Source organism: Myotis myotis, unplaced genomic scaffold (genome assembly GCF_014108235.1).
Source record: "Myotis myotis isolate mMyoMyo1 unplaced genomic scaffold, mMyoMyo1.p scaffold_m19_p_18, whole genome shotgun sequence".
Lineage (NCBI taxonomy): Eukaryota > Metazoa > Chordata > Mammalia > Chiroptera > Vespertilionidae > Myotis > Myotis myotis.
Window position 1 is genome coordinate 14,816,725 of NW_023416322.1, and position 18,444 is coordinate 14,835,168.

At 40.0% G+C, this 18,444-nt stretch overlaps 1 protein-coding gene across 11 annotated transcripts in view; it reads left to right on the forward strand.

Moving 5' to 3' along the window:
* Nucleotides 1-18,444, forward strand: part of RPS6KC1 (ribosomal protein S6 kinase C1) — a 159,755-nt gene that overhangs the window by 107,751 nt on the left and 33,560 nt on the right. For all 11 annotated transcript variants that reach the window (XR_004973439.1, XM_036344812.1, XM_036344810.1 and 8 more), the window contains one exon: nucleotides 18,244-18,326. Coding sequence is in view for 10 of the 11 variants with exons in the window: in XM_036344812.1 (XP_036200705.1) it covers nucleotides 18,244-18,326 (83 nt within the window). In the remaining variant the exon portion in view is untranslated. The remainder of the gene's footprint in view (nucleotides 1-18,243; nucleotides 18,327-18,444) is intronic.

An 18,444-nucleotide genomic window follows, 5' to 3' on the forward strand; every position in this document is an offset into this window, starting at 1 on the left:
CATGTTCTTGTTTTAAAATAGCTTATTTTTGTCAAATATTTGATATAACATATTTCTCTTTCTTTTACTGTATTTATTCTTTTAATTAGAGTTTTATTTCTAGGGGTATCAGATCCTTTGTTGAAAACTACAGTTCACTTAAGCATATGAATTGTATTTGAATTAGTTTCTCTTTGTCAGAATCCAAAGTTTGTTCACCTTTTGCCTAATAGTCAGCCTCTTTAGATAGCCAAAGTGTCTTCATTTGTCACCCCACCGGCTTTCAAAGGAGGTTCAAGCTGATTATGTTGACATGATCTGCTTAGTTGTTGATTAATACAGTGTTTAAGTACTTACTAGCTAACCAGTGTATTATTGATGCTAACATTGTTTCCCTCCATAATGGGAAATGATTATAATTAGGATGGAAAGAGCTATAGTGTTTTTAGTTACTAAGAATGATTTCTGTAATGGGGAATTTCAAAGTTTTTCAACTTGCAGAGCAAATATCCTAAAACTTATGTTCTAAAAACAGTGATTTGGATTTTCTTCTTACCTTACTCTCTTTCTTCTCCCAAATTAGGGCTCTTCATTTTTATGTCTTTTTAGGGGCAGTAGAGCATGCTTATATTTTCTTGTTTCTCTCAAATACATATTATGCTGTTTTTTGAAGCCTTATTAGTATGATTTAGTTAATGGGATAACAAAAATGTTTTTTGAGTAAAATCACTTTGTAAAGGTTATTTAGTTCTTTCTTTCTTTTTTTTTTTTTTTTTTTAACAGACTCTCCTCTTTTCTAGTTTGGTGAGAAATAACATCTTAGGTAGCAGTATAAATAAACATATGTACTAGTTATAATGAATTGGAGGTTTTAGAATCAAAATTAAATCTGGGGATTTTTTAAAAGCAGAATCCTATTAAACCTGGAAGTCAAGTGCAGTATAAACCTTAGATCAAAACCAAAGGTTTATGGAGCATTGTTTAATGTTTATAATTGACTCATTATTTCCTGTTAGTGTTGTTACTTTCTTACTGGAAACTCTGTAGGGTTGTATGTACTTTGGCATTCCAGCAGATTATTTTTCTTCAATTTAAAGTACAGTCATGTTTACTGTTACGTTATAGCATGTTGACCTCCCTAGAGTTTATGTGTGGAACAGAATCATACCGCACTTATTAATAGATACAACTTTCAGTTTTGTGTTCTGAAATACTGAATTTAATATATCAGTCAGTATCCAAGTTCTACTTTTTAAGCTTCCCCCCCTCCCAGAAATCACAGTTCTTACAGTTGACCAGCAGGTGGCAGTCTACCATTAATGGATTTTTGCTCTCATCTTCAGGTTGTCCTTCACTAACATTAAAAACAAGCTGTAGTCTGAAGAAGGGTTTTGTTTTAATTATTTGCATAAAAGAATTGTACTTTCAAGCTTTGTGAGTTGCAAAAGTGCCCTAGTATTATGGCTTGCATTGAACAATGTGGAAAGTCTCTTCATTCCTTGGGCTTTTTAATTTGTCTTATCAACAGGATAAAATAAAACCAATAATGGCCTTAACCGAAAAGTAGTGCTAGTGTTCTAATTTAGATGATCTTAAATCTAGAGAGTTATAGGATTTAGTTAAGTCTGTGTATTCCTGCCCCTTGCTTACAATGCAAAGGGAATTAGAGCAAAAACTTGTAAATTACTGCATCTCAAAATTGAAGGGCAGTCCTACTGATAAAAACTACAAGTAGGCTTTCCTCCTTCCCTCAAAGAGGTGGGAGTAATGATAATATACTAGTATTTCAACACATAAAAATCACAAATCAGTGAATACAGGGGGACATAGAGTACTTAGTTCTCTTTTGATCTATCCTTAGAAAGATTAAGGGTTTAACTAATTCTTCCCCACCTCCCTGTCCTTCCATTTCCCATCGCTAACCTTCATATTATTGTCCAAGTAACTCTAAAGCATATTAAACCGATGATGTTTGCTTAGAAAGTGAAGTTGTCATAAGATTACGGTGAAAACGATTCACTTCTGTTTAAACAGTGTGCAGCCTCTACCCCTACCACTCCTCCCTCCTGGGAATCCTTATCACGTATTTGTCCTAAAAACATTACCCACCTGCCCTGTACTTTATAGTATCAGCAATGTATCTTTTTATCTTGTGGATGATGTGCCTTTATATTTTGAGAAAAAATTTCCAGTAACAGATTCGATTTACATGGACAGAAACTTGAGCAAATGCCAAACTAGCAGGGGGGCCATTATTCTGCTCTATAAATAAGTTTAAAAAAAGAAAGAAACACACACACAGAAACCTGTGAATCAACATGTTTTGGTCTAATTGAGGGGAAAAGCAAGATAGATAAATTTTGAAATGCAAATGATCACCTTCTGTTATTTAAGTATAGGTTTGTGCCAACTTTGTGGTCTTAGATTTTAAAAAGACAGCCATTTCAACAATGTATATATACTGCCAAGGATGTCTGATATTGACAAGCTTAAAAAGTTGCGACTTTTTATTTTAAAGAAAACAAATCTAACAACAGAAAGACAAAAAACCATGGAGCGTTCTCTGTCTACATCTGTGAAAAAGCCAGCAAATAAATGGCTGCAGCTGCAGGCCCATCAAGAGGGTCTTGAGAATACGAATTCACTGATCAAACCCAGCCCTGTTTTCAAAGTAGAAGCCCTTCCTTTTAGGTTCACTTTGTATCCTTAGATTATCTAGGATGACTCTCTAGAAAGGTTTTACTTTAAATAAACATCATTCATGGTAAATGGGTTCCTTTCATACCAGAGAAACAGAAAGGAGTTCAGGAAGAGAAAAGAGCAAAGAAATTGTCCCCAAAGTAGGAATAGATTGTATAGCATGACAATACAAATATAACAGTGTCTAGTTTCCATATTAGGAGACTTTTAGATGCTATATTAAGAGACTTTTAGACAGGCTTCTCTATTTTCCATTGTGAGAGATTATAGAATAAAAACTGGAGTAAATTGATTCTTCTTCTTCAGAGGACTTCCTTGTAGTTACTCTGATTTTATTTCTATTTGCACATACACAGGCATGCAAAGGATTTTGTGTGTTTTATCATTGCAACTATTTATCATAATATAGAATAATTTTTTGTTATAAAATTTCAAATATTAAGATAAACTAAAATGTCAAGAAAATATTTTTCTTAGTCTTTTTTAGCAGTCTTGCTTGAGGACCTTTTAGACTTGAGAATTTATAGGTGAATATATGTATAAATTGACGAAGTCTAACATGCTCTTTACTACATCCCAATCTCTACGCCCCCAGATGTCAAATGACAGCTTTGCTTCCTCTCGTAGGCGATTTCACACTTGGAAACAGCTCACAGCTGACAGGGAAAAGTGAAACATAGAAAAATCATGCTGAACACTATCTCTGAAATTCAGTTTTAGAGCATGACATTTATTTACTACCATCCTTTGCTCTTCTAGCCTGACTTTATCAAATAGTCCATGAATATATTTTTTGAGAGTAGTCTCCCATGCCCTTCTCCATAAACATGTTTTACACACAGTTTGTTGCTTTTTAAGCATGGTGCTCCATGTGATAGTTACGTATTTGATAATTAGATCTAGGACTAAGATCATGAGTGGTTTAAAATATCATGAGGCCATCATAAGTTTAAAATTTTGAAATGGAATTGAAAATTGCTAAACCTTGATATTTGTCCCATGTCAGCCATTAACTCATTGCATGATCTTATTGTGCAAGTTACTTAAGACTTTCCAGGACTTACTTTACCGGTAGTAAAATAGATTAGTTGAGTATAAAAAAGATTACAGATGTCAAATCATCTAATTTCCTTCTTATACAAAATTTAGTCAAAATTCAAGTCCATCTTATTAAGGTAAGAATTTTACCCCCAAGGGCAAATATTGATTTCTTGTCTTACATTGGTAGGGTTAAAATAATTATTTCACTTGGGGAACTTTCTAAATATGTATTTTTATGCATGGAGTTGTACATAAAGAATGTATTGTGGAGCCTGGCTGGCTGAAGTGGCTCAGGTGGCTGAATGTTGTCCGTGCAATTAAAAGTTGTGGTTTGATTCCCAATCAGGGCACATACCTGGGTTGTGGGTTTGATCCCCAGTCAGGCACCTACGGAAGGCAACTGATATCCCTCCCTCCCTCTCTCCCTCCCTCCCGTCCACCTTTCCTCTCTGTAAGCATGTCCTCAGGTGAAGTGGGGGATGGGGGCGTGGGAGGGAAATAAAATATATTGTAGAAATGAGGGATTTATGGAAAATATTTTTATTTACAGGAAAAAAGCCAAGACAGCCTTTGAATAGGGCGAAATTTGAATGCCAAGAGTCTCAGCAAACAAAATTGTTTAAAGAGGAATCATTTAGATCTGAGAATTTTGGGATGAGGAGTCTAATTTTAGGAATGCAAAGTTGATAGAGAAAGCAAACAAATATTGATGTATATTTTGGAAATACTAATGATATAACCAGAAAATATAGCTATATTCCTGGTGTAGTCTCTCCCTATCCCCAACCCCCCAAAGAAAAAAGAAGAAAAAGTCAAGAGGTAGCTTTTATTTTTATTATTTATTTATTAAATATATTTTTATTAATTTTAGAGAGGAAAGGAGAGGGAGAGAGAGAGAGATAGAAACATCAGTGATGAGAGAAAATCATTGATCGGCTGCCTCCTACACACACCCTACTGGGATTGATCCAGGCATGTGCTCTTGACCGGAATCGAACCTGGGACCCTTCAGTCCGGAGGCCAACGCTCTCTCCACTGAGCCAAACCAGTTAGGGCGCAACAGGTAGCTTTCAGAAATAATTTTAAAAGAGTAAAATATTTGTGGTTAATACTTAAACATTATAGTTTACAACAGTAACTTCTGTTTGATGTATCCTTACGCAAAACTTCAACAGTAGCTTTCTTGTTCAGAGTAAATGTTTTATTGTTTCCCTTGAATGATTACCAAGTACTTTTAATGTTTTGCCCTCAGTTGCTATTGTTATAAAAATGAAATCTATAACTTTGAAGGAGAATCAGTAACTTTTCAAGTTTGTGATAGAGTAGTGAAAATTTTACACTAAGCATTTTTTGATGCAGTTCTTGTATATTGAAGAAACTTGTGCCCTGAATATAGAGCCTTATTAGGATAAACAAGAAGAGCTTCAAGTCATCTTGAGTCTTAGTTGTTCAGGCAAAGCCATTTTGAAGTGAAGATGATTAAATATGCATTTGAGGTTCTAGACCAGGGGTTCTCAAACTTTTTAAACAGGGGGCCAGTTCACTGTCCCTCAGACCGTTGGAGGGCCTGACTATAGTTTAAAAAAAAACTATGAACAAATTCCTATGCACACTGCACATATCTTATTTTGAAGTAAAAAAACAAAACGGGAACAAATACAATATTTGTATTTGCATGTGGCCCGCGGGCCGTAGTTTGAGGACCCCTGTTCTAGACCCTTAGGATCCATCCCTAGGTAGGATGTGTCCTGGAGCCCTCATAAACTGTTAGCTAGCTACTTTGACCAAATCACCAGTTTCTCTACCATGTGAAATATTGTCATTTCGAATCTCCATGAAGTAACCAGGGCTTACTCCTCCGAAGCAATTATTCACAAATACTTCTTCAAATCTTTTAAAATGCGAAGACTTTAAAAAATTAACGATGATAAAGCAAGTGAAATTGCTGAAGTTTCTTTACTAGCAGTGCATGTAGCTCTGCCCGTCTAACAGAGCAGCAGAGCTGCAGAGAGAGGGAACTGCGTCTGTCATCTCCACAATTTTCAGTTAGCCTTTTTCCCATCAATCAACTTTAATGGCGTTGGCTGGGTAACACTGTGACACCCGATGGCTATTCAGAATGGAGTTGTTGTTGATATGATCAATGGAAAATGGAGCATGCTGTTGGTTTTTTTCCTACTAGAAATGCAGGGTGAGAGAGTAAGCAAGATTGTATAGAGCTCAGAATTATAATTATAATCAGTCAACCAGAAGTCATATGGTAGTTACCCGTTTCTCATTTTATCTCACAAGAATAGAGTGTAGCAACGACACCTATAAACTATCTTGAGCACGTAATTCTTGGCCTGGAATGCTGAATCAAGTTAAATCAAGGAGTTTTGACTCAAGTTGAGCAGATAATTGCAGGAAAGCTCAGAACATGGCTGCCAGGTCACCACGACAACAGGAAGAATAGAGCTGGGTAGTGGGAGAAATGCAGAATTTGATATTTTGTCAAGCCTAGACAGCTGACGGTGGTGTGCACCTACACCCAGTTCCCCACGTATAACAAAACAGGCCCAGGGTTCCAGGTAATTAAATTACCTGTAAACCAACTGAATTAATGTGGTGTCAGAAGCAAAGCTAGAGAGTGGGATGAGCCAAGAAAGCATGAAAGGTGGACCCAGCCCACACCCCTCCCTTCACCTTTTGGCCACCTGGACAGCAGAGCCCTAGCCTTGCAGACTTCTCTCTGCAAAGTTCTAGCCTGTCATTGGCCTTCTCTGGATAATAATCTAACAAATTGTTGATACAGGCCACTTCTAAACAGTCTAGATACCCTCCTTGACAAATACTGTATTTGAATAATCATTTGAATACAATGTTGGAGGACTTTATGCGATGTAGAAATGCTAATTGGGCAGCCAACATTGTTTGAAATAGGATAAAATTAGAAAAAAGGAGGAAAATGGCCATTTGAAAGGCTAGGGTAGGAAATGCAAGTTCCAGGTTCTAGTTAGTCTCACACCCTGAGAATTGAGATCTGCACAGACCTTAGGCAAGTAAATTTCTTCTGCCTTTGACTACCTTATTTTCAAAGGCACAGTCTCAACAGCTGTGCACCAATAGATTTTTAAACTTTAAACTTCTAAACTTTGATGACTTAGGTTATAGGTATTAGAAGAACAATCCAAACTTGGAATTAAAATGAAATTTGATTCTCATAGTTGGTGTGGCTTTTAGTTTTGCTTTCATTCGAAACATTTAGTCTTATTTGTGGAAACTTTAAAAAAAATATGTCTTTATAAAAGCCTAAGCGACCAGCCGACTGGCCAGTAGCTATGACGAGCGCTGACCACCAGGGGGCAGACGCTCAGTGCAGGAGCTGCTGAGCCACAGCAGCTTTGCAGAGTGCCCTCTCGCACTCCAGGACCCCTCAGGGGATGTCGGACTGCTGGTTTGGTTTCCACCCAGTCTCCGCAGGCCAGGCCGAGGGACCCCACGGGTGCACGAATCCATGCACTGGGCCTCTAGAATCTAAAATAATAACTTTGGAGAAAACTAGGTAGCGTGGTTGTCCTACAGTGCACGTAAATGAATTTGATTTTGACAACATTTAAATAAAATTTTGAATGGATACTAAATATGTCATCAGGCCAGCAGCCAGATATTCGAGCCAGTTTACATCTTTTTATAGCACACTTCATGTCTTTGTGGGCCTGGATTCCTTACATCGAAAAGGGGCAGGGGAAACCTTCGGACACCTCCCAACCCTGTCTTCTTCCTGCTCCCAGGGCTTTTTAGCTCTTTCCTCTGCCATATGCCATTCGTGCCAGAACAAACTAAATGTAGGGATTGTCATCCCTACAGAGGGGAGCATTGGAAAGGGTCTCTGCAGCACCCGCTGTAAGCCACCATCATGTCTTGCCTGGACTACTGCAGTCATCAGCTGCCTGGCTCCATTCTCACCCGACTTTTGTTTCATCCAGCGGACAGAGCACGCTTTAGATCACGCCTGAAACTTCCTAGCCTGCCACATGTAAAAGTGCCCAGTGGGACCTAAAGAAATGAATGTGATGAGGCCTTTTTAGGTGCTTTGAAAGCCTTGAATGAACAGTGCTACCAAACACATGATTGATATATTTACTCAACAAACATTTATGAAGTGGCTCCTGTGTCCCAGGCACTGTGTCTAGGAGCTAGAAATAAAAGACATAATTGGCATAAGATTGACAGTTACTCTTGAAGATTTATATAAAAAAAGAAACTACCCAAACAGAAGACATATACTATTGGTTAAGTAGGACATTAATAGACCTTTATAGGTGAATGGTTGTATTTATAGAATGGTAATTTACCAACCTAACAAAAGATATGCTTAGCTGTCCCTCTTCTCGCAGTTTGGTTCCATATAATGTTGGATTCAAAAACATTCTTTCTTCTGTGTTTCTTTCTCTTTGCTCTTTAGTCATCAGCTGTAGTGGAAGACTAATGCTTGGCCCCTGCATAGAAAATCTTTATACACAGCAAGAGCTGGTGAGAGAAATTGACTAGAATTTTGTAATTCTAGTCCCTTTCAATTAGCAACAGATGCTGCAGGGAAAGGCTGTCTGTGTTTCCATGCTCTAGCTGACGTGGAACACTCACTGCAGAGAAAGATGTGCTTTTCCTCGGTCCAAGTGCGTCAGTATGTCACTGACGATAGATCAGATTTTTTTTTGACTGCCCTCTACTCCAACCTAAGGCCATTAATGAAGTCTGGCTCTCTTGGAAGCAGGTTAACAAATTTTTGATCATTTACAACAGCATTTTAAATCTTACTGAACACTTAGCGAGAATTTATAGAAAATTTACTCCAGTTTTTTTTTCCTGACACTATTAAAGTATACATAGTGTTTAATTGTAAGGTTCATAAAAATGTGGCTTAATTTTCATATTGTCTTATTCACTGAATTCCAAAAGCTGCTGTATTTTTGTTACTTATGTTTTTGTTTTGTTTTTCCAAAAGAAAGAGTTGGAATTCTTAGGGTCAATTTTTTTAAAATAAACTTTTTAATGTTTTTCTTTAAAAATTAATTTTAGAGAGAGAGAGGAAGGGAGAGGGAGAGATAGAAACATGGCATCAACATCAATCTGATGCCTCCTGCACACGCCTTGCTGGGGATTGAGCCCACAACCTGGGCATGTGCACTGACCCGGAATCGAACCAGGACCTCCTGGTGCATGGGTTGACACTCAACTACTGAGCCACACCATTGGGCTTAAGGTCAATTTTTAACAATTTAAAAAGTTATTTTGGAAAAAAAATTTTTTTAAAATTATTTTGGAAAAAAATTCTGTGGCATTAGAAAAATGTATTTACCCTTCCTCGCCAAAATATACTTACTACTGATTATTATTTTAATGTATTATATAGGTCTGTGCCTTTAAAATTGTTCTTTCATTATGATATCTGGATAGAGTGCTAAGTCATTTATGTGACAGATTCTCATAGCATCCAAATATTGGTTTAATTTGACTATTACATAAAAACTTATTTGTAACAATTGCTACTTTTTCATTGAGATTTATATGACCTCTTAATAACAGTTCTGCAGTTATAATTTCTTTGAGAGTGAAAAGAAGTAAGGCTTGTAAAATTCTCTATTTATTTATTTATTTATCTATCTATCTATCTATCTATCTATCTATTTATTTATTTTAAAGAGAGTACCAACTCTTTTTTTTTTTAATATATTTTATTGATTTTTTACAGAGAGGAAGGGAGATAGATAGAGAGTTAGAAACATCGATGAGAGAGAAACATCGATCAGCTGCCTCCTGCACATCTCCTACTGGGGATGTGCCCGCAACCAAGGTACATGCCCTTGACCGGAATCGAACCTGGGACCTTTCAGTCCGCAGGCCGATGCTTTATCCACTGAGCCAAACCGGTTTCAGCAAAATTCTCTCTTTTTAAAGTGGTTAAGGAAAACAGTTTAGGAAAAATATTTAAATACTTGTCCTAAATTAAAATAGAATTTCTTTATACGGGAAATTCTTGTCTAAGAAAATTCTGAACTTCCTATATGTTCTACCATGTACTGGAAGGAAGATAGCAACAGAACATACTGCCTGATGGAGGCTGTAGAATTGTCTCTGGAGATTTTTGGGATGGGTGTGGGCAACTGTATTGTTATTATTTGTAGAAGTAAGTGGAAGGATGAGAGGACATGCATGTGTGTCTCCCTTAGAAAAAGCACCAGGGAACAGAATCAAGTGACGTCACCAGTTGGTAGGTATACCTGGACAAACCCATCAAGGACTGCCTTTGTGCCACCAGGTTCCCTGATTTATCCCACATTGTAACAGGAATGTCTCTTAAAGAGCAAGTCCTGAGTTTGGGATGCCGAGGGCACCACAGTTGCTTGAAATGCGAGATAATTCTTCTTTATAAAGCTTTGTAGAAAGGTTAGTATTTAAAGCTTGAGATGCATTTTCTAGCTTTTTCCATTTTCTATAACATTTCCAGCATAGTTTTAGTATTATCTTTGGTTATTTTTGAGTCACATTTTTTGACAAATGTATATAATTTAAATCATGTAGTCCTAACAGGCAGGGCCTGAGCCTGTGGATACGCTGTATGATGTCAGTAGTGCTGAGATCACGTGGTCTGTCCCATGTCTTTCCTACTTCCTCAAGTCTGGGCGGATACTTTGTTTTTTTTCTTCACTTCTCACACAGATACAGACATTTTAGGGTTTCCTGAGTGTAAGCTGTTTTTATACTCCTTTACTTTACAGGAGTGAGGCTTATTATAGTTACGGTTTTGGGGTCAGGTTAACATGATTATTTTTGGCTATAGGAGGGAGACTCAGTAAACTCTGATTATTATCTATCTACCTATCTATCTATATAAAAGGTAATATGCAAATGAGGCTGGGTCTCTGTAATGGTCATGACCAGCTCAGGAGGAGGGGCTGGGCGCAGCCCTGAGCCTGAGAGAACCACACAGGTGTGGCCCAGAGCCTGAGAGATCAACACAGAGGGGCAACTGTTCTGAGCCTCCACAGCGTGGCTGGGGGCAGGTCCCCAGCTGACAAACACACACACACACACACATACGGGGCTCCTGTTCTGCACCTCCAACGGGGCTGGGAGCAGGCCCCAAGCAGACACACACACACACACACACACACACACACACACACACACACACACACGGGGCTCCTGTTCTGCACCTCCAACAGGGCTGGGGGCAGGCCCCAAGCAGACACACACACACACACACACACACACACACACACACACGGCGCCTGCTCCGTGGAGTGGCAGGGGGCAGGCCCCCAGTGGACACACACATACGCACATGGGGTGCCTGCTCTGAGCCTCCGCGGCCAGACAGAGAGTGGGCCTAAGCAGTCAGTAGGATATCCTCTGAGGGCTCCTGGACTGTGAGGGGGGCAGGCTGGGCTGAGGGACCCCCACCCCTCAGTGCATGAATTTCATGCACTGGGCCTCTAGTAAAGACTATAAAACTCTCCTATGTTTTAGCAAGCTCTTTGACAACATGGGTTATCAAGGCGGCATCATTTTTTCTGAACAAATTACCTTGGCTCGTTGAAGAGTGTTCTGTGATGTTGAACATGAGTAAAATCGATGTAGTCAAAGTACATTTTACGTTGCAATAGCTTTATTGTTAATCTGAACTTGTTTATTCACTTGTGAAATAAGAGTATGAATCAGTGAGATTCTGTGTTGTGTTAGACTATGATAATGTGCTCAAGGGAGAGTTCTAGAATTTTTCTAAACTGTTCTCACATATTTGATTTCCTTAAAATTCTAGATGATTGGAAATCTAACCTGGAGCTGATTCTGTCTCCATTACATTGAAAGATGGTAACAGGTTTAGTGACACTGATTCATTTCACTTGCTACCAGGTCTCTTAGAGAAAAGGAATAGTGGTTGGGTCTAGAAAGGAGAAAGAGGAAAATTGAGCATTGCTAGCTCATTTTAGCATAATCCCACTCTTTGGGAATCATGTTAATGGAGGGGGGAAAAGTTATGAGAAAAGCTCACGAGTACTTTTGAAAACATTTTCAGGATCATAAAATTACAGGTAGGAAGAATGCTAGAGGTCTGGCTGTCCTCATTTTTCAAGAAGCTTAGTACCACGCCGAGCCAGGCTCACAGAGGAGCATAGCTTGAGCCCTGTCAATCAATACATTTCTTTGACTCAGAAGGAAGAATATCTAGGATTCTTTGATATCACCATCTTTTTTTGAGGTTTTGTGGGAAAAATCTGAGACCTTGTTTGTCTTCTTAGGGAATAGTTTATTCCCCCCTAATCACTTTGTTCGATGCCTGTAGTGCTGCTGCACTTGTGGAGAATACGGCCGTCGGACATTGCAAATATAGAATGTAGTGGGGGTGAAAGGGACATGCATGGAAACTTAACACTTGGGTTTTATAAGAAAAATATTTTGAGGGTAGAGAAAACAGTGTAAACAGTGGTAGAATTTATCCTTTAAAATGTTTCTGCTTTTTTTTTTTTAAGATTTAAAAAATGGAAGGTAGAAGTTTAAAGGGATTTCTCAGCTTCACCGTATTTTATTCTGAAAATAGCTTCACAAAGTTATTTGGTCTTTATTTCTATAAGTTTTCTACTTTTGAAGTTAGGCACATCTACTGACTATTCACCTGGTGTTTGTAGTAGCTATCGTTTAGCTTTATATATAAGTCAGTATTCTGGGTTTATGCTTAAACTTTTTATATAGATTTTGCAAGTAAAGCAGTTTTAGAGAAGTGCTTTTGACAGCCACACAGCCTCAGGCTTCTTTTTGGCAATTCAGTTTCAGGGTATATCTTTACAATTTTAATCTAAGAATTAGAATTAGGGCTAATGTATAATAATATGCTAATAGGGAATATTCAGACACTGTGGCAGTTCACATTTGATGCAGTATGTTGGTCATTATCTACCTGTTTAAGGACTCTGGCAGAAGATTGCGAGGGATTTCAAAGCAGATAAAACCAATGAACCCAGTTCTCAGACTCCTTAGTTGAGCAAGTTCACAGAAATCAATGAAGGGATATACCTTGTCTGTCTCCTGAAGTGCCTCTAAAACTTTTCTACCCAAGTACTTATGACTGTAGAGGCAATATGAAATGGGTACCCCAGGGGACTAGTGAAATATGATCCTGAAGTCCCTTTGAAGTCTTTTATCTTGCAAATCCATGTAAATTTTACATTCTGTTCCATAATAGATCTCTGTTTCTTTTAATGGTAAAACAATATCCAGCTCCCTCCACACTTATAAAAACCTTTATGCTCAGGAAGATGTACTGTGCTTACTTGGTAGTTTCAAGTACCGCTACCCCCCCCCCCCCCACACACACACACATTTCATTCCCACCCTCTCACCCCTGGACCCCTCCTAATCCCAGCAGTGATATGCAAAACTAGCATAACATAGCCCTTTTGATGGTCTAGGCTGCGCTGGTAATGGCACTTGGACCTTTGGCTGAATTTAAAAGGGGCTTTATCAATTGCAAGCCATTGATACATTGTGGAGCCTTATCTCAATGACCCTCTGCTCAATCCTAACAGAAAACCTTTCTGAGCAGAGTTGGCGTTTGGCTTTAGTCTAGAGCAGGGGTGGGCAAACTTTTTGACTCCAGGGCCACAATGGGTTCTTAAACTGGACCGGAGGGCCGGAACAAAAGCATGGATGGAGTGTTTGTGTGAACTAATTTAAATTCAAAATAAACATCATTACATAAAAGGGTACGGTCTTTTTTTTCAATAGTTTTATTCATTTCAAACGGGTCGGATCCAGCCCGCAGGCCGTAGTTTGCCCACGGCTGTTCTAGAGCTTTTCAGGGCATGTTAGACCCTATAAAACCATCTTAATAATTTTCACTTCTGATTGGGTCAGATGTTCCTCTTTTCCCAGGGCACCCAGTTACTGTAGTCTCCAAAGCCACCCTACCCAAATAAGGTTTCCATAAAGTTGCTTGGAAATGTTAAATGATACATGCAAAATATTAGACATAGTTCCTTACATATAGTAAGTAGTCAGTGTTAACTGCTATTTTAGTGTTGCAATGATCATTTTTGCAGTGTGTGCCTACTGTGAGCACAGCAACAAAGAACGTGAGACTTATTGGGAGCATATTAAAAATAGATGACTGACCAATTATTTTGGATCTTGACTAGTGAACAGAAATAATCCTATCTAATAAAAGAGAAACATGGTAATTGGTGTACGACTGCTACCCGCCCCATTGGCTAATCAGCGAGATATGCAAATTAACTGCCAGCCAAGATGGCGGCCGGCAGCCGGGCAGCTTGAAACTAACATGAGGCTTGCTTGCTTCAGTGATGGAGGACTCCAACGTTCCCTGCCTGCCTTGCCGGCCTCTGAGCTTGCAGTTTAAGAAACATTGTAACAAATTTTAGAAGCTAAACAAAACCCCAGAAACCTGCTTTCAGTGAGCCCGGGATCTCAGAGCTGGAGTTATACATTGTTTCGATTATAGAACCGAAACAAACCAGAGGCCTCAGAGCTGGAGCCTCAGAACTGGAGCCAGAGCTAAAGCTGGCCCAGAATAAAAAAAGGAAAACAAAAAAAGGAGCTGTTGGGAGCTTCAGTCGGCCTGAAAACAGCCCTCATCCCCTCACCCAGGCTGGCCAGGCACCCCAGTGGGGACACCCACCCTGATCCAGGACACCCTTCAGGGCAAACCAGCCAGCCCCACCCGTGCACCAGGCCTCTATCCTATATAGTAAAAGGGTAATATGCCTCCCAGCACTGGGATCAGCGGAGCCGAGAGGCCTCCCGGCACCAGGATCAGCCTGACGGGGCAGCGCCCAAACCCCCTGATAGCCCTGCGGCTCTGTGTGTGACAGGGGGCGGGGCCACAACCTCCCTATCGGCCCTACTCTGTGAGTGACGGGGGAGCTCCTCAACCTCCTTATCGGCCCTGCTTTGTGCATGACAGGGGTGAGCTCCCCAACCCCCTGATTGACCTTGCTCTGTGTGTGACAGGGTACGGAGCCCCAACCCCCCTGATGGGCCCTGCTCTGTGCATGACGGGGCAGTGCCCCAACCCCCTGATTGGTCCTGCTCTGTGCATGACAGGGTACGGAACCCCAACCCCCCTGATTGGCCCTGCTCTGTGCGTGACAAGGGGTGGCGCCACAACCTCCCCATCGACCCTGCCTTGAGTGTGACAGCGGGCGGTGCCCCAACCCCCCAATCGGCCCTACCCTGAGTGTGACTGAGGGTGGCATCGCAACCTCCCAATCTGTCCTGCTCTGTGCATGACAGGGGGCGGCGCCCCAACTCCCCAATCGGCCCTGCTCTGAGCCCGACCAGGGGCTGCACCTAGGGATTGGGCCTGCCCTCTGCCACCCGGGAGCAGGCCTAAGCCAGCAGGGTGTTATCTCCCGAGGGGTCCCAGACTGGGAGAGGGCACAGGCCTGGCTGAGCGACCCCACCTCCCTCCCTCCCCGCCGAGTGCACAAATTTTTGTGCACCAGGCCTCTGATTATTATAAAACTAAGAGATTTGTATTACTTGCTGTACGATTAAAGAAAATGGAATGACTTAAATTCTTGAGCAAAAACAGTAAAAGACAAAGCCACAAAATATGCCATTGGGAAAAGTGATTTTTAGTTTCATATTATTTAGCATGTGGCCAGCACATGGAATTCTATGGAGGGATAGTGCCTAGTGCCTAGCGTAGTGTCTAGTTTGTACTGTTTATGTATGCTGGTTGAATGACTGATACAGTGAGACCTCATTGTGGAGGCCTGATTGTATACATGCTTGTTTAAGTTAGACATGTGAATGTTATTTAATGGTCAGTGAGAAGCCATTTCAGAATTTTGAATAGGAAGAGGATGCATTGACTGCTTAAACTGTAAGGAACTGTGCAATGGGAGGCTTGGGAACGGGTGTGGGGCAGTGTATTTGAATCTTGGAGGGATACTATAAGCACTATGAATGAGAGCCCCAATGAATTTTTTGTAAAGAAAATCACTATTTTAGGAAATCCTTGAGTGTCCAAACTATAGAATGTAGAGCTAAATTTAACATATAGACCCTCAGATCTAACCTTCATATTATGAATGAGATCAAGTGAATTCCTCAAAGCTCTTAGTCCAGGGCTTCTGATTCCTAGTCTATTGCTCTGAAATGTATAACAACATTCAAATTGTGGGGGAAACCATGTAGCCAGCAGAGTCTCGGGCAGGATTGACCTACATATAGCTTTGTCGTCCCTGCTCCAACAAGTCTGAATGTTTTCATGTCATCTGGTTATACATTTAAATTGTACTGCCCTAACTGGTTTGGCTGAGTGGATAGAGCATCGGCCTGCGGACTGAAAGATCCCAGGTTCGATTCCGGTCAAGGGCATGTACCTTGGCTGCAGGCAAATCCCCAGTTGGGGGTGTGCAGAAGGCAGCTGATCGATGTTTCTCTCTATCCCTCTCCCTTCCTCTCTGTAAAAAATCAATAAAATATATTTTTAAAAAAATAAAATTGTACCACTTGGCCTGGCTAGTGTGGCTCAGTGGTTGAGTGTGGACTCATGAACCAGGATATCAGTTCGATTCCCGGTTAGGGCACATGCCCAGGTTGTGGGCTCAATCGCCAGTAGGGGCGTGCAGGAGGCAGCTGATCAATGATTCTCTATCATCATTGATATTTCTATCTCTCTCCCTCTCCCTTCCTCTCTGAAATCAATAAAAATATATTTTAAAAAATAAAATAAAATTGTACCACTTGGTTATTCATGTAGGCTAACAAGCATGGAATGAAAGTAAAACTCTCACTACCACAGAGGCAAACCAGTAAAACACTTTGTCATATTTTCTCACCAATCTTTAGAAAAATACATAATTTTAAAATTAGAACTCTATTGTTTTTTAAAAATTTACTGTATCCAGACGTTGACTTATATACTTAAACCTTGCACAAATACATCATTTTAAATACTTATGTGTGCTGTGCCAGCACAGTCAAGGTTCAGTGAGCCTGAGGAGGGGCAGTGAAAGATTAAAGAAAAGACAGACAAAGAGAATATAGCTGGGGCTCGGTGGATCTCCTGTGCCTGGATGAGGGAGGCCACAGAGAAGGATCCAGCCAGCAAGCTGAGGCTTTATTTTATAGTCAGAGTAAAACAAGGTAGTGGTCAACATAGTTACAATGTTCTTGTGAGTTTCACTTGTTTTGGCAGCACTTGCAGCACCTCCCACAGCCCATTAGCTACCCAGGAAGGATCTAGGGCAGCCGTGGGCAAACTACGGCCTGCAGGCTGGATCTGGCCCGTTTGAAATGAATAAAACTAAAAAAAAAAAAAAGACCGTACCCTTTTATGTAATGATGTTTACTTTGAATTTATATTAGTTCACACAAACACTCCATCCATGCTTTTGTTCCGGCCCTCCGGTCCAGTTTAAGAACCCATTGTGGCCCTGGAGTCAAAAAGTTTGCCCACCCCTGATCTAGGGGGTGGCCATAAGGTCAAGCTTAATTATGCTAAGAGGGCTCTGCCCTCTAAGCTGGGACTTGTTTGTGGCTCTGCCACAGATCAATCCGAGGCTTAACTCTAGAGCGTCTCCCTATACTTATGTAGTAGTATTCCATCATAAGAATGTGCCTATATATACACAGATACGTGTGTGTGTGTGTGTGTGTGTGTGTTTGGCTTTGCAACTAATTGAATGTCATTAGGAAAGGGTAAAAATACATTGAACATGACTTAAGGGCTAAAAGCCTCAGAAATGGTGAAATGAGGAGTTTTTGCAGACTTGTGGAGAAACCTGAAAGATGACACCTGAGAATTCCTATTACATTTAAGGAACTTGTGCTGATGAGAGAGGGATTAACATAGATAAAATTGTAATTTGTAGACACTCTAAAATCACTTATTTTAGCCAGTAGTTTCCGTTGTGGCTTAAAACAACATATCTCTCTGTACTTGTAATAACAAAGTGGGTAAATCTGCATTGCACATGCTCCTCCTTTAGTTGAAAACAATTATATAGGAGAAGGATGATACTGTGAACTAGGTCTTAGTTCTGTTACTGATTTACTATGTGACATTGGACAAGGCGTGTCACCTCTCTGTCCAAGGATAATTAATACTGCTTTAAATGATTTTTGCAGTTCCTTCTGAAAGTAGAGTCTTTGTTTTTAAATCAAAACATGACCTCTTAGGTAGAGTTGGCTACACTTTCTCAAATTTGAAAAATTAAGCAAAATGCTGATATAGTATATTCATGTAACTTTTAAGTATAGTATCTTGAAGGTGTCCCTCTATCAACTAAAGAAAAAATGTCTCCATTTAATATATGACTGCGTCAAGAAAAAAAAAAATGCAACCACAGTAGGTGATCAAAAGGATAAGTAACTTTCAGGGATTTTGAAAGCCCAGTAGTATTTAGTATTTGCTCTCTCAGCATTAAAAAGGTCACCTTGCTAATACATGTTAATTTTGAAAGTTTAATTGACCTTTGGAATTTTAATATCAACCTTTTTTGGTGTGTTTAGAGGTTGGAGCAATCACTGAAGAAACTGAAGCCTGTGATTGGTGGAGTTTGGGTGCTGTCCTCTTTGAACTTCTCACTGGCAAGGTAAGCAGTGACCTGGACGCTTAATAAGTTTACCCAGATGCTACCTTGATTTCAAATTGAGACCATTTAGCCTTTGCCTGTAATTTTTAGATCAGAGACTAGGTAAGAAAAACTTTGA